At 43.0% G+C, this 16,332-nt stretch overlaps 1 protein-coding gene across 1 annotated transcript in view; it reads left to right on the forward strand.

The window, feature by feature from the left end:
- lrrc75a (leucine rich repeat containing 75A) overlaps nt 1-16,332 on the forward strand; it is a 32,868-nt gene that overhangs the window by 9,140 nt on the left and 7,396 nt on the right. The window contains exons 2-3 of the mRNA XM_086126242.1: nt 3,354-3,482; nt 7,519-7,631. Coding sequence (XP_085982368.1) covers nt 3,354-3,482; nt 7,519-7,631 — 242 coding nt within the window. The remainder of the gene's footprint in view (nt 1-3,353; nt 3,483-7,518; nt 7,632-16,332) is intronic.

Genomic DNA, 16,332 nt, shown 5'->3' on the forward strand with positions numbered 1-16,332 from the left:
TTTTGTTTTTTTTTTGTCCTATATGGCTCTTTCAACATTTTGGGTTGCCGACCCCTGACTTAAGTCATCATGTAGACAATTATAATGACGCATCAGTGTATAATGCTTATTTGGCCAGTCCTTGGTATCAATTGTTCCTCTGTAGTAAATGATGCTTTTAAACCAAACCATTTGCATGATAATTGAGCCTCTCCCTCCACCAATTTAGTTCGTTTACTTTTTGGTAAATCTAATACTTGCAGTAAAGCACAACAACACAAATACTAAATTGAGCATGCACCGTGATTCAGATACAGCCACTTTTTAGATCCACACACACATATATATATATATATATATATATATATAAGACCTCTGCATTTAACACAGCAGGCCCACCGCATTAGGAACACTCCTGGAGTAACAGACAGCTTCCCTACTGAGCGTTTGAGCTGGGAGAACCAATGCTCTCATGTCAATCAAGCCTGCCCTTCAGTTGTGAAGGATTCTTAACCACTCAGCCATGGCTGCCTCAACGACGTGCTCATTATTTGCAGGTGTATTCAATTGCTTTTTTACTTGCAGAGCTGGCTGGCTGACATTTTCTACTTAGCAATCTTGGTCATCGTCATATCTCAAAGCATACAACTCATGGATAAACAGGTTTTGTCACAGGGGTGGGCCAAAATAAGCATATTGTCACAACAAGTTCATTCTTTTCTTGGACAGACATTATTATTATTATTATTGTCATTATGACTAGAATAGAATGCCTTGATTGTCATTGTACATCAGGTATATAACAAAATTCGGAGCACCGCTGCATTTGATAATCCATCTGTGAAAAAAACACCATTTATGCTGAACATGGGTGCTGGAGCCTATCACAGCTCACTATGGGTGAAAGGCGGACTACACCCTGAACTGGTCGTCAATCGGTTGCAGGGCCCATATAGAGACGAACAACCATTCATACCCACATTGACACTGTCACTGAGTGGTAACCGATCACACGCTGCCCGCACACCAGTCAGGCGAGTGTACCACTACACCAGGGGTGCCCAACCAGTCAACCGCGGAATGATCCCACGGCGACCGCGAGGTGTGTAGGAAAAAAAATTATGACATGACAGGAAGTCAGTGTTGCCAATTTACCAACTTTGACGCTATATTTAGCGAGTATTAAGACCCTCTCGAGCAGCTTTTATTTTATTTTTTCCAAAAAAGTGACTTAGTGACAATCTACCGACTTATTTGGTTTTATGGGAGACTTTTGGAGTCTGTGGCATGAAGGCACGTTTTTAAAGCTGTTCCCAATGAGCAGCGGCTGGTGCTGCTGTTGTTGTTGTTAAGCACACAAGTCAGGGGTTTTGTAGGATTATTGTCTGCTCGTGTCCCCAGGTTTCGTCACCTCCGGTAAATCTGGCCTTTGTTTCCACCTCTCCCAGATCCTGAGGGCGAGTCCAGGGTCGGGTTAGGATGTCCGGGGGGGATCATTTCAGCGGTCCTGTGGATACTTGGGCAGTTGAACATGTGCTCCGCTGTTTCATCCCCGATGCTGCATTTCCTGCCGCAGGGCTGGTGCTGCTGTGGCCCCTCCCCCAAATGAAGCCGCTGCTAGCTGATCCCGCCGGGTTTACAGTCAGGGCTGGATGTAAATGCAAACTTTTCCTTGTTTAAAATAAACTTAAAAAAACAAACAACAAAAAATAAAAATTACAAAAGAAAGGGGGGTGTTGCGATGTTGACACAGGACTGGTAGATATCCGGAGGTTGGCTCCTTGAAAAGTAGCCCTTGGGACAAAAAAGGTTGGGCACCCCTGCAGTACACCATTGACGACTTCGTTATAAGATAAGACGGCAAGAACAAGAACTAGGACAAAAATCACGGTAATTGGACAAACAGGTAAAGTGGCTTTACGTATTGCACACCGGAGATGGGTATCGATTCAACATACAGTACTGTCATTTGAATTGCTTTTAAAATGCCAACTTTAGATCTGTACTGAAAACTACGGTAACTGGGAGAGGCTCCAGCATGCACGCAACCCTCGTGAGGAAAAGGCAGTTTGGATAATGGATGGAATGGATGGATCCTGTTCAGGATAAGCGGTGTTGAAAATGAGTGGATGGATGGGTGGATAAAGTGAGAGCATCAGCTTTTGTCAGTACTGTACTGATATCTCCTCTTTGTGTATACTTTGTGATGGAGTTGCCTTTTAGGCTGACTGTTCAAGAAATGAATTTTGTTTTCTACAAACCGCCTGAATTACAATGCTTTCACGCCAGATGTTTGTCGTAAAATCACAACAAAGAATGCACTATGGCAAGCAAGGCAAGAAACCCCCCCCCCCCCCCCCCCAACAGAACTCACTTTAGGGCATTCCCACTAGTCCACATCAACAGCGCCCTCCACGAAATTTTCCCCCAGCATCTGAAGTTCGCTGCCCTCTGACATTGAATGCGGAAGTGCTGCATGCATACAGTCTTCAAAAATTCAAGTGTAGAGTTTGAAATGACCATAACTACAATAATTCAACAAGGCGAAGTGAGTTTTTTAGTGTTTTATAATTCATTTCGGCATAGTTTCCTTTGTGGAGTTTGATTGTTCTCCATGTGTCTGTGTGGGGTTTCTCCAGCTTCTCTAGTTTGCTCCCACATTCCAAAAGAATTCATGATAGGTTAATTGAACATTTCAGATCATCCCTAGGTGTGACTGTGAGCGTGGACGGTTATTCGTCTGTGTGTGCCCTGCGATTGGCTGTTCAGGGTGTACCCCGCCTACTGCCCAATAACAGCTGGGATTGGCTCCAACACACTTGCAGTCTTCGTGAAGATAAGCGGTTCGGATAATGTATGGATGGACGTTTCCCCTTCGTTCTTTAATGACTGTTGATAAGCAATGGTAATTTTACGGTATATGGAGTTTGCATATTTTTCAAGCAGGGGCGAACCGGATTGTGGTGTCAGATTGTGTGAGTGTATTTGCATAATTACATTTATTTTGTACCATTTACCCAGTAGCCAAGCAACTCATAAGCCACAGCTGCACAAATTAGATCCAAAACAGGTCATCAGAACATTTGTTTGTCTTTGCAAGAATAATACAGCATATCCTGGTTTTGATTGACAGTGGAAATTCAACAGGTTATAAAAAAAGTCTGATCAATGTCCACATAGGTTATGTGCCTTATGTGCTTATATTTGTGTATGATGTGACAGTGTGTTTTCTTTCCATGTTCAGTGAGCCATGAGGTTTGTTTATATGTGCGAAATGTGTTACGTAACGATAATGTCTTCGTTCCTATAAGAGGGCTGATAGTGCATAAAGTGTATAAAAAGCCAATCTATGTGGTGTGTGTATGTGTGTGTAGGACCTGGGCATGGAATCGACATCTCTGGACGATGTATTATACCGCTACGCCAGCTTTAGAAACCTTGTCGACCCCATCACACATGACCTGATCATCAGCCTGGCACGATATGTACACTGCCCAAAGACGGTAAGTCACACGTACACACACACACGTACCAGTGTACTTCCCAAATATTGCAAATTGCAGTAAAATCTCTTTTGCACACCCACATGGGCCGAAGTGATTCATTGCTATCAGCGGATCTCTTGATTTATTTCGTCTGACTTTATTAGATTTGAGAATTGCTCTAAGTGGTTGTGTAGAAGTGTGTGCGTTCATAAGGGAACTGCTTTTTTTGTGTTTGTTCATTCATCTAGTTTGAGATGTCATTGAGTCAGAGTGAGCGAAAGTGTGACAGCTACCCTACTAGATGAAAAATGCAGGCAGTAACATGGAGCGGTGAAGATAAAAAGGCATTTCATGCTGACTGGCTCGTGTGTTATGGTCTGACACAAATGCCCCGAAGCTGACATGATGTGTTCAGCACGAGTGCATTTGGTCATCATGACCTAAGAACAACAAATCACTAAGGGCCTCATGTACTGTACAAAAACGTATGTGGCTTTCATACTAAAATACGGCCAAATCCCCAAACATGGCATGCACAAATGAGCAGTGCAGTGAAAAGTATTCGATATTAGCAAACTCGCTTGGGATGGATGGTGGCAGAGCTGGATATTGAAGGGAGCGGGGATCATTGGATCTTTTCAGATGAATTGATATCAGTTTTATCCAGAATGTAAGTGGCCAAGTAAATGATAGCATACGGAGGAAAAGAGGCCTAAAGACACAGAGGAGATGTGTCTGGTTCTGGATCGACCCGAATAATATTTTTGGATTCCGGAAATACAGGCTCAGACAAAGTACGATAACAAAAAAAAGCGCACCGACAAAGTACAAACCGAAATCGCTGGTCACAAGGAGCCAGACGAAACAATGCACTAACAAAAAAAAAAAAAGCGCTTGCAAAAGGCAAGGTACAATGGAAATGCAGAGAATAAACAAACAAAATGTCAAGAAGCTAATAGCGTGAAGTCACAGATCAAGAGCAATAATTCGTTCATTCATTCATTTTCCGATCAGCTTATCCTCACAAGAGTCGTGGGGGGTGCTGGAGCCTATCCCAGCTGTCTTCGGGCAGTAGGCGGGGGACACGCTGAACCGGTTGCCAGCCAATCGCAGGGCACACAGAGACGAACAACCGTCTGCGCTCACACTCACACTTTGGGAGACAGGGAGGCCGGAGTTGGAATTGAACCTGGTACCTCTACACTGTGAGGTTGACGCGCTAACCGCTGGACCACCGGGCTGCCTCAATAGCAATAAGAAAACAAACAAAAAAACTTACAAACTAGAATCTATGAATAATGAGAGCGACTATGGAGGGTATCAAGAGGTCTGGAAAACAACAGTTGAAGCACAACAGCGAGCAAGGTCAATAATCCGACAAGAGACGAGGCAGCTTGGCAGTCTATAAATACTTGGCAAGACTTGATGGGGAAACGCCTGCAGGAGGGAAACACCCTTCACTCCAGCTGCACCTGAAACACAACCAAAACAGACAGAACATGACAAGATGTGGGAGAAAATTAAATAAAAGTCCAAGTGAAATGTAGAAAAGCACATGGTCCAGTCAGATACCACTACTGCTGCTTTTAACAACCCAGGATCTTTCTCAGTTATTCTGTTACAATCCACTTGATGCAGCTTTAATAACTCAAGGGTGTTTACATTGAACGGTTGGTAGAAATAATGTCTCAACCAGTCGGACACACAATACAAGAACGTGTTGAAAGGTTGAGAATTGAAACGGCAAACGACACCACAAAGCTGATGTTGAACAAACACACGCAGAGTTCTTGATTTTTGGACCAATGAAGTGAAAATGGAACATTTCTGGCAGCACGCCTGACAATCTGTCGTGACACTCAAAATGAAGTTCTGTCATCCTGCATTCTTTTCTCTTCATCGTCTTTGCACTCTTCTGTCTTGTGTAAATTGCCTCTGCTTCGATGTCTCACAGGTATGAGCCATAGTCATCGGTGTGTGAAGTACTGCCGTCATGCACGGTTCACAAAAGATAGACCGTGTGAGATCAGGCTTTTCAGGCTCTGTGTGCCACTGACGCATAAATCGTTCTCCCACACTGACCCTCAAAAGTATTGGAACGGTGGATCCAATTCGGTTACTTTTATGGTCGACTGAACACATTTGGGAACATTGCGGATTTTATTCCGCTTTCATTTCTAGGGACTCGCGTGTGACCAACTTGCAAACCAGAAAGCTGTCCATAGGTGAACAATCAGCAATTGAGAAGCTGGCAAGATGGAAACTCACTCACTGCCATTGCACCAACATCTGTTTAGCCACTAAGCCCTTTTGAATTTCCTGAAAATGCAAACCACAGGGGTACTAAAATATGTCAAACAGTTACACCAAGGTATTTGAGCATATACAGTATGCGAAATCATCGTTGGATTCATGACATGTGTGCACCAGCCCATTTTCTTTGCACCATTCTGCGTATGTTGACGAATCAGAATTCATTCTAAATGACAGCCAGTGCCGTAAGCCCCTCTTCTATCACTCAATAAAAGGGGCATCGGCAAATGCGCGGCGGTTTCAAGTTGCGGCAGATGGCCCCAAAACGTTCCCAGAAACTCAGAGCACAGAATAATAATGTCAATGATTTTGAAAGTATTTGGTGGTGTTGTAACAGTGAATATTGAAAAGGTTTGGTGTAGTCAGTGGGCCACGGGCTTGATGCAAGTCATTGCAAGCACAGGATTTGCAGCAAAATATTACGTCTTAAACGATTCTAAATGATCTGTTCCAATACCTCATCGCACCGAAAAATTCACGATTCATTCCGAATAATTCTGTCTTTGAAATTGTGTTAAGTCGCCATTTTAAGTTGATGAAATGGCAGCCTAAATCGTAAATAATATATTTCGTCTCGCAAAGCCTGAAACCAGTGGGCTGGAGCGAAACATCAATCAACGCTCTGTGAAGCATTGAAATCCCCAACTTTGCTTCATATCAGACACACACACACACGCTTGGTTGACAGATGCATTTGCCAATTAGTTGCTCCAATGGTGCATAAATCAGGCTTTTCTTACTCTCATCTCTCTGCAGTAATGTCTTGCCCATAATGCCTCCCTTTGTTAGTCCTGCGTGAATCAGACGACTCACAGACTAGACTTTGACTGATAGCATCACTCTGTTTTATGAACAGTGATGAATGCCTCCAACTCTGTTGTTCAAGGCCAGAAGTCATTTAGGACAATTTTGAACCATAAGTGTCTTTTTTTTTTTTTTTAATCCAATTTTTTTGCTCTAATGGTGCCAAATTTAATGGCACCCTCTAGGCTCATGTCACATTTCTGCTAACAAACTTCGATCTGGCAAGGTCTGAAGAAAGACCGGGTGGAAAGTGGATCCCAAAAAGGAAGACTCAGATTCATGATGTTGACAAAAATATCTTTATTTATAGAAAAGCGAGAAACCAAGAAAGTATGAACAGAAACCATGGGTGATAAAAAAAGCCAGATAAGGCAAATGAGAACAAAAAGCGCTTGCAACCGGCATGGAACAATTGAAAACCCGAAGTCCACAAAACGAAATGACACGAGTCCAAACACACGAACATAAAATAAGTCACAAATAACTTGACAAAGAAAATACTTAAAAAACCGAAATCTATCGAGGCGAAAGCGCCTATGAGCGAGAGCATGAGGTCAAAAAATGGCACTTGGGCATGAACAGTGAATAAGGTCAATAATCCGAAGCTTGATTGCATGACGAGACAGGTACACCGCTGAAGGGTCACACCCAACACTCCAGCTGGTGCTGAAACAAAAACAAGGCAGAGCAGAACATGACATGATCAGCACTTGTTAAACTTCTTAAAAAAACAACAACAAACAACAATCTTGTGACCTTAACCTTGATGACTACCACATTTGGTGTGAAGTCCATTTTGTCGTTCTTGTCACGATCGCTAGCAGTGTACTGTAGTTTACAACTTTTCACAGATTTCCCATGACTCTGTTCGTAAGACTTTCTTTCACCTGTTCTTCATGGCTTCATTCCGTTGTTTGTGCCTCTCTGCGTCCAATAGGAGGGTGACTCTCTGGGGGCCATGGAAAAGGTTTGTCGTCAGCTGACCTACCACCTCAGCCCTCACTCTCAGTGGAGGAGACAAGGGCTGCTCAAGCGGAAACCCCAAGCATGGTCAGAACTGCAAGTGGTATTATTTTCATGACAAATTCCTTTTGTCATCTTCTTTTGTTTTTAACACTGTCCTTTATTTTTCATACTCAATTGATTGCCAACAATTGTCACCTAACTTTAATGTAATACAATGGTACCTCTACTTACGAACGTCACTTCATACAGAATTTTCAAGTTACAAAACGCCTCAATAGGAAAATATTGCCTCTTGTTACAAAAGAAATTTCAAATTACGAAAGTTAAAATTACAGTATGGGCTGCTACTCGCAGCTCCGAGTTTCTTGACGTAACATACTTATAGCTGCTCTGCCATTGGCTATTACCGAGCAACTTCCTGGCATTCCATTGGCGAAGCGGGACCTCTACGGTATGAGTCTATGTGTGTAGATAGATAGATATACGTCGTCGTCATTCGCCCCTGGGGCCATGAGGCGTTCCGATAGTTTTACGTAAATGTGAATCACCCAGAAAAGTCGCTCACTATGCTAATGTTTGCCTTGGACATTTTCAAAGGATTGTGAAAAGCCGACATAAGCAACCGTGCTTGGATCAGTTCTGTACAAAAAGCCAGGCAAAAAACACTTCTGAGAGAGAACATGAACTAAAGAGGGCAAAAAACGATGAGGATGCGGTTAAAAGTTAAACAACCATCATTTTTATTCGTTACTCTATTCTTTGTTTTTTTTTACATTATGGACAACTCTCATTTATTGTGCAATAATCTAATTGTGACATGTATTTGTTACAAAATGTGATGCATTTGTATGCTTTAGAAAACATTGATGTCTGAATTTGGGGGGTCTTGGAACACATTAGGCCACTTAAATGCAAAATGCGTCTCTACTTAAATTTTTCATTAAGACATTTCTTCCATAACCAATTAATTTTAGAAGTAGAGGTACCACTGTAGTTTACTCCCCCAGGAATTGGTCAAATGTGTATCTTTGTAGAGGCCACAACTTTTCACCATGCGTCTTCCAACTTAAAGCATTCCTTGAAACTTCAAAGCACTTCACATCCAACATGGCCAAATTAGCTCAAATTAAAAGACAGATTCCGAAGTACTGCTTTAACTGATCTTTCAGGGAATTATCCTTCTTTTTTTAGAGTAAGAGCCTTACTAACTCTAACTGATGCATAACAATTTGAACAAGCCGCTTTTCAGCCATGAAATTTTGGGGCAGGTTTTAAAACAAATGGAAATGTACATGCATGTGGCTTTGAAAGAGCTTGGGGTAAAATGTCCTAAGACATGCAAAGACATCAGAGAATGTTGATTTGTGTCCCACCGCCAGGCTCCTATCATCATAATGATTACGTTTTTAGACAAGCACATGGCTGAACACTGTGGGCTTTACATTCTTGACCAATGCGTGTCAGTTGCGATGCTCCGTTTTAGGCTGTGCATGCGAAATTGTGCTCTAGAAAATGGATGCATATTCAGATGAGATCTTACTTTTCTTATACAGTGTAACACAAAAAATGAATTTGAATACTACACCAAAACCTGAGACCAGCAACTATTTTTAACGTGCAAACATGCAGTCTTCCTGACAAATGCATCCTGGTGTGAGCAGATAGCAGTGGTGACAGTAATCACAATATCAGATTTAAAAAAAAAAGGGTGCAAAGATTATGTGAAATTATTCTGCACTGATGAGCAGCCTTTAATTAATTCCACGTCGCAGGTGTAAGCGAGAGGCAAGACTGGGCTCCTTTCACTCTCAAGGCATCATGAGACTGTGTCTTTTTTATGGGAGACGCAAATATAAATGTCGTCCTTGCACACTGTGGAACATGTATGAACATAATAATGACTTACATCCCACCACAGCATCCTGACGGGCAAGTGTGTGCGATTTCTATTGTAAAACTTTGTGATGAAAAGCGTCGGCATTCTCGTTTCGCACGGGTTGCACATGTTGTTATGGCAACATTTTGTAAATGAGAAAATGCGTTTGAAAGCAGTGTGTTGAAATAAATAAGGTCTTCAAATAGAATGCCGATGAACTTGAGTATTTGTAGGCTAGCGATGTTAATCACTTTGAAAATGTACATTTTTTTTAGGAGAGCTGCAGTTTGCGTAGAGTCATCTCAGTAATTTATATTTCTTGACTGATGAGTGACTGTAAAGGCCTCTGATGTAAAATTGTAACGCAACACCTCATTAGATTAGATTAGATCACAAATTCCCCCATTGTGGGACTAATGAGGGTGAGCAAATCCAATCTAGATGAAGTTGTAATTTGCCATGGGTAGAGCTGCACTGTTGTTTATTTGCTTGGTTGACAAAAACAAATTGTATCTGGTGGATCTGTTTACTGCAGCTCTCAGGCTCCTAAATAGAGTTGTTCACGTGTTGAAAGGTGCCGAAAGTTTTCATCTTGGTCTGAGCACTTGAATTTCTTTCACAAAAGACTCAACGGAGTTCAGGCATGATGCTATGCGTCAACGAGCCTGGGGAGCAGCTCCACCAGTTTGTCCTCATTATGTGACCCGATCTTGTCAGTCTCATATGAGCATTATTGCCATTTCGGGGGGAGCTGCTTCACAACAGTCCTCTCAGTAGTGTGCAGCTGGAAGGTACAAAGGTGCGATGAAGGATCTTAAGCGGTCTCTGTGCGCAGGGGCATGCAGGGGTAGCTACGTTTGCTTAAAGGGGAAGTCAAGTTAAACATGTTCTTGAGGAACCGGAGTTCCCTACCGCTGCCTAAACTTCTTGGTCTTTACTTCTTTCTTTCTTCTTCTTTCTTTGGTCCTCTTGCACTTCATGCCGCGTAGAGCCAACCATTGCAACCAGGTCTCTCCATCTGGATCTGTTGTGGGCAAGGTGTTGACTTTGTTCCAGGGTCACATTGCAGGCCCCAAGGTCCAGGGCTATTGTGTCCATCCAGCGAGTGCGGGGGGCACTTCTGGGTCGTCTCCAGCCAGCTTGCTGGGGGTTGAAGGCCAAGAGTGTGCGGGTTGGGTGTTCCTGGGTCAGGCGGATGACATGGCCATACCATCGCACTCGCCGCATTGCTGCAAGACGGGGGCTGGTGGCTGTTTGGTTTTGTCTCTTAGAGCCTGATTTGTGATGTGCTCGGTCCACAAGATGCCTTCGATCCTCCTGAGGGCCCTGGAGTCAAAGCCATCAAGCCTGGCCGCAAGAGTGTTATTCAGTGGCCAGGTTTCGGAGCCGTACAGGAGGACGGAGGTGACTGAGGCATTGTAGACTCTGAGCTTTGTTGCCCGGCATATGTGCCGGTGGCGCCGCAAGGACTGCATGACAGAGGCTGCAAGGGCGCGGCGAGGGTCGACCTCTGTTTTCAGGTCTCCATTGTTCGTCATTGTCGAGCCAAGATATTTAAAGGTGGAGACAAAGTGGACGGGGTGCCATCAAATACAAAAGATGGTGGGTCAGGTCCATCGCCAACATGCATCAGTTTCGTCTTGGCTCAACTGTCACTGTCCTGGCTGTCACTTCTTGGTCACCTCGTCTATTTTTCTGGACTTGAATATGGTCAAATGGCACCTTCATACAGTATATAGAAGGTACAATTTCAGACCAAATGTGGTAACACCATGTGTTCCTTGGGGGGAGTTTGTTAGGTTTAGTTTAAGATGAGCACAGGACCCACAGGCAGACACAATGAACTGAGTACTGGTTTATTGTCAGGAAAAGGCATGGGTCAGAGAAACCAAACCAAAGCGTACAAGAAGGCTGAGCGTAGCAGCGAGTATGGCAGGGAAGCTGGCTGACGAACTGGCAATGGGTGCCTCTTCAGACTGGCCTTTACGCTGCAAGGGGTGAGTGTGGCAGACGAGCTGAAGACTGGCAGTTGTGTCGGTGAGACGCCCAGCCCACACTGAATTAAGGGAAAGGGAACAAAACACAACAGAGGGAGGAGCCACACAGTGGACTACTGAGGACAGACAATGTATCAATAGGGGTGTTCACACGGCAAGATTTGGTCCGGTGTTATGCCGGGGCTGCCCCAGTAGAGCGTTCACACGTGCAAATTAGCTCCGGCGTAGCCCCGGAAAACAGCTTACACCGGACCAAATTTGATCCACCTCAGGGAGGTGGTTTAAAAATTTGCTCCGGAGCAAATGCTCGTTTGCGAAGCAGCACCAATGTAAATTTGCACGTGTGAACGCAACTGGGTTAAATTTGCTCCAGAGCAAATGTTTGTGAAGAGTACGTAAGGCGAGAATGCGTTGCTTTCATGCTCTGTCGGACTTCCGTCATGTGTTTGTTTAATAACGACACAAGACTTGGCTGGTAACATCTTTCCTTTTGTAGGAGACTGGACTGTCTCGGAGTTGTTTGTGTAGTTTGTTCCTTTGTTGTGTGTTCACAACCCCCCGCCCCCCATATAATTTATTTTGTGATTTCCTCTCTTGATTTTCTGTTTGGCGCATTACGTGTTTGCTTTTCTGAGTGTCATTGAAGTCATCGTTGATTAACGTTTTCGGGGGCGGTCACTCTCGAGCAGAAGGCACGGACCGAGAAGGAGAAGGACGTGCCTGTCCAGTAGTCACTTGAGTTGTGTATACGTTTTAAAAAGAACCAACGCGACAGCTCATTTGTTTTCTGTCGTTTTGCTCCGCTGCAGAAACTGCCGTGTGAACGCAAGTGGGGCTGCACCGCTGTGCTGACACGCTCAGCGGCTTTGTACGTGTGAACGCTCCACACAATTTGCTGCGGTGCAAAATATATCGCAACAAAATACATCGGTGCAGCGCCGGAGCAAATGTGTGCCGTGTGAACACCCCTAATCAGTTTCATGTGACATATGCATACATTACCGTATTGGTCCGAATATAAGACGGTGTTTTTTGCATTGAAATAAGCCGTCTTATATTCGGGGTCTAGACATGATACCCATTCACGACGCTAGATGGCGCCAGATTTCATTGAAGCGAATGCTGAACTTGACTCCCCAGGCCAAAGCCAACCCCTGTCACGAAGAATAAAAACTAAAATAGCAGTAGCACGAAGAAGAAAAATAAAAATAGCGGTAAGAAAGAAAAGAGAAGAAAATAATAGGAGATATCAGAAAATGGAGAAACGTAACGACAATCTGGGGAAATGTGGGTTGAAGATCGGCCAGGTTAACCGGCAGCTGAGGAGAAGTTATGGCGTAATTTACATTTCAAAAACCAGAAGCCATTCATTTACGAATGTGATTGCACTTTAGTTTACATATTTAAATGTTCAGATATTAAGATTTGAATGAGGCAAAATAACATGTTTTTCTCTCAAATATATTGTTATAATCATTTGTTTCAGATGTACTATCATTATTTTCTGTATGAAAATGTATTTGGTGTTCAAAAAGTCTTTTTTCAAACTTGAGTCTTGAAAAAGAGGGGGTCATCTTATAATCAGGGCCGTCTTATATTCGGGCCAATACGGTAAGTCTGGCTGTGCGCGCATCTTGGAGGCAGAAAACACATGCTTGTGTCGTAATAGTCTCGTGCCGCAGGTTGTCAGAATGGAAAGAGCATACATAGAGATCTAGTCCTGCTGGTAAACACCCCTTTCAGAAAACCCGGCAAAAGTTATGGTTACAAGCTTGACGACGTGAGAATTGGACTGAGGAGGCAATTAAGAATGCTTGTCTTTGCAAACAACAGTGACGTCATTAAGATGCACGCGCATCCTGGAGGCAATGTTTGCAAACATTGAAACTCATCTATTCTAACATTGTTAGCACATATCGTAGAGTGCTCACTTTTTATGTAAGAGTTCGTGGGATTTATTTTCTAATTGCCCGTACTGTTTTGTTGTCATGTTTGACACTCCAAGGTTTATATTCATCGCATATCATGAAGAATATAGGTGTTGGACTAGTGTTGTGTTGAGAATAGAGTTGTCATGTTTGGTTATTGATGGCGTTTATTGTCATATGGTACAAAGACTTGTTGTCATGACCTTTTTTTTCTGTCTGCCACTGTGATTGTCTGTTGGCATGTACTGTTGGACACTTGCAGACCGGCTGGCCCCTGCTGCCTTACGAACAAAGTGTATTGATTGCCTCCCACCAACTGTAAGTGCAGAATGACTCAGGATGTTTGCAACACTCTTCACCCGCAGTGGACTAAATATAATTTAACAAAAAGAATGTCTCGTATTTAACCATGCCCCAGAAGGTGTGGCAATGTATTTGGCAGTTGAATTTTTGCTATTTAGTGGTAGCATACAGTCAATATGGGCACACGTGTCAACAGTTGGTAATAAAAGAATAGAATGTAGTTAATCTATCTTCATTTAATCTTTCAATAAAACCACAAACCACCCCCCACCCAACTAACACACCTTTGTTGGTCACTGTGTCAGTTACATGTATGTTTAGAAAAACAATTGTCTGTCTGATAGAAATTCAAATGTAACATTTCATGTCCACATTCATGATGCAAAGGTCACAGCAGTATGCTGACACTGTTGTTACCTTCCTGTGACTGGCTAGGAATACATTTACTGGAGTTAAATGACACTGAAAGGATTCTTCAACCGCATCCAAGGTGCAACACCTTCTTTTCATCTCACTGTGACTCATATTTATTCCTTGGGGAAAGCTGACCTCCTTGTAGTGATATCAACCATGTTACCCACCTGTGCCTCCTGCTGCTTACCCAAGTAACAATCTTTTATTTTGTGTTTTTATTTTGTTTTTGTATTTTTTACAGTTCCATTCTAGAAAAAATAATTATGATTCTTGTAATCCTTCTGGGGACTCAATAAATCTCTTTCATTTCTTGTTGTTAATAAACACTATTACTGGCGGCTTTAGTGCTAGTTTACTAATGACACACTCTAGCTCACTCATTTGTGCTGAACCAAACAGGAAACTGTAAGCTACATCATTCTGTATGTTGAGAATAATTAAGAATCTGATCATTTTTGCTCCATGTGATGAAACTGCTTTAGCAGTGGGTGCCATTGGTTACGAAGGCGCAGTGTTTCTATTAGCACACCTAGACCATGACCACAGTTGTGTGACATCAATTTATGGCTTGTTTGTCGAAAGGCCAGGAGCCACATCAGTTTTTGCGCATCAGTGTAATGGAATTGGCTATTCTGTGTTGTCATATGGGAATGTTTTTTTCAGTATAATTTCGACACTGCACAGGGTAGCTGTCAGCAACTGTACATCCTTCTCAGGAGAGAGCATATTTGATTTTATATTTTTGATTATTCTCTTACTATTGCAAAGTGTATTTCCTGTCCTCCACACAATTCAAATAAGCTCCTGCAATAAAAGCATGTATGTCTTATACTTTTCATCAATCAGGGTTTTCCCCAGTGCTTTATATGCCTGGTGGGTCGCTTCACATTCGCCACCTTGCCAGTGACGAAAAGGAAGTGTCGATGTAAATATTTCAGACACTTCAAAATTGCTTTTGGGGATCCTGGCTATCACACATGCACATTGCATACAGTAATCCCGCAATCCTGTGGCAAGTGATGCACAGGAATCATTACAATATAATCACAACGTCACTTGTAAAGCCAGTCATGCATTATTTACATCTGCCAGTGGCAGCACGCTAGCAAGCGTTATCTGTTGCGATCCAAAAATGGATGAAAACATGAATATTGTTGGGTCCTGCACCAAAAATCAGCTATATTGACCCGAGTCGTATAAAATAAGATTGCATTCCTGCCACTAGCATTGGTGAGCTGAGCCGCAAATCATCATATGATGGCAGTTGACGGGCGTTTGCTATTCGAATAAGTTAAAAGCTTGCCTATCATTGACATGATAGACCACAGGTGTCAAACTCAGGTCCTGGAGGGCCGCTGTCCTGCATGTTTTCCAAGTCTCCCTGTTGCAACACACCTGATTCAAATGAACAGGTTCAATGTCAGGCTTGCGCAGAGCTTGCTGATGATCTGATCATTTGAATCAGATGTGTTGCAGCAGGGAGACTTGGAAAACATGCAGTACAGCGGCCCTCCAGGACCTGAGTTTGACACCCCTGTGATAGACAGTGGTCGTATATGGCATTATGTATGTAGTGTATCCAACATCCAGACTCAGACTGTGCTCAACCACAAACTGTTGCGGTTTTGGAGCGTCTCTGCAAGATGGTCAAGAACTTGGAGAAACTGGAATCCGTGCTCAAATATTGACAGAAATCACGGATTCGGCTGATCGACGCCACTAAAAAGACATAAGCCACGGACTCAAGGCTGTCTTAAATTCTTGGGCAGCCTGCTACCAAAACAACATCTGCTATCTCGACCTTCCCCTGATGAAAGTATGCACGGAAGCTAGTCCCCCACCATCCTTCATACACTCCCTTGTATCACCGTCTTCATTGTTTATGTCTTGTGACCTGTTGTAACTGTCATATGCTTGTGCAGGAGTTTTTTTTTTGCTTAACTCAAATTATCCTCAAAATGAGGATAGTTCGAGCGTGGGTTTTTTTCTCCTCCTCTCCCTCCCTTGTGGTTTCTTTCTGACTTCCGGGTTGAGTGAACGCTGGCGCGTTTGGCTGCCGCTGCTCAACCCGTAGTGTTTTTTGTTATTGTAAAGTGTCCTTGGATGTCTTGAAAGGCGCTTATAAATCAAATGTATTATTATTATTATTATTGTGTGTGTGGTATTGGGCAGGGAATCACTGTCTGGGCCTCTGTCATGTTTGGACCATGTTGTAAATCTCAACAATCAGTCTTGTTTTTCTTTTCTTTTATATTTTTTTTTTTGTA

Source organism: Hippocampus guttulatus, chromosome 12, assembly GCF_054856545.1.
Source record: "Hippocampus guttulatus isolate MCC_2025c chromosome 12, RoL_Hgut_1.0, whole genome shotgun sequence".
Classification (NCBI taxonomy): Eukaryota; Metazoa; Chordata; class Actinopteri; order Syngnathiformes; family Syngnathidae; genus Hippocampus; species Hippocampus guttulatus.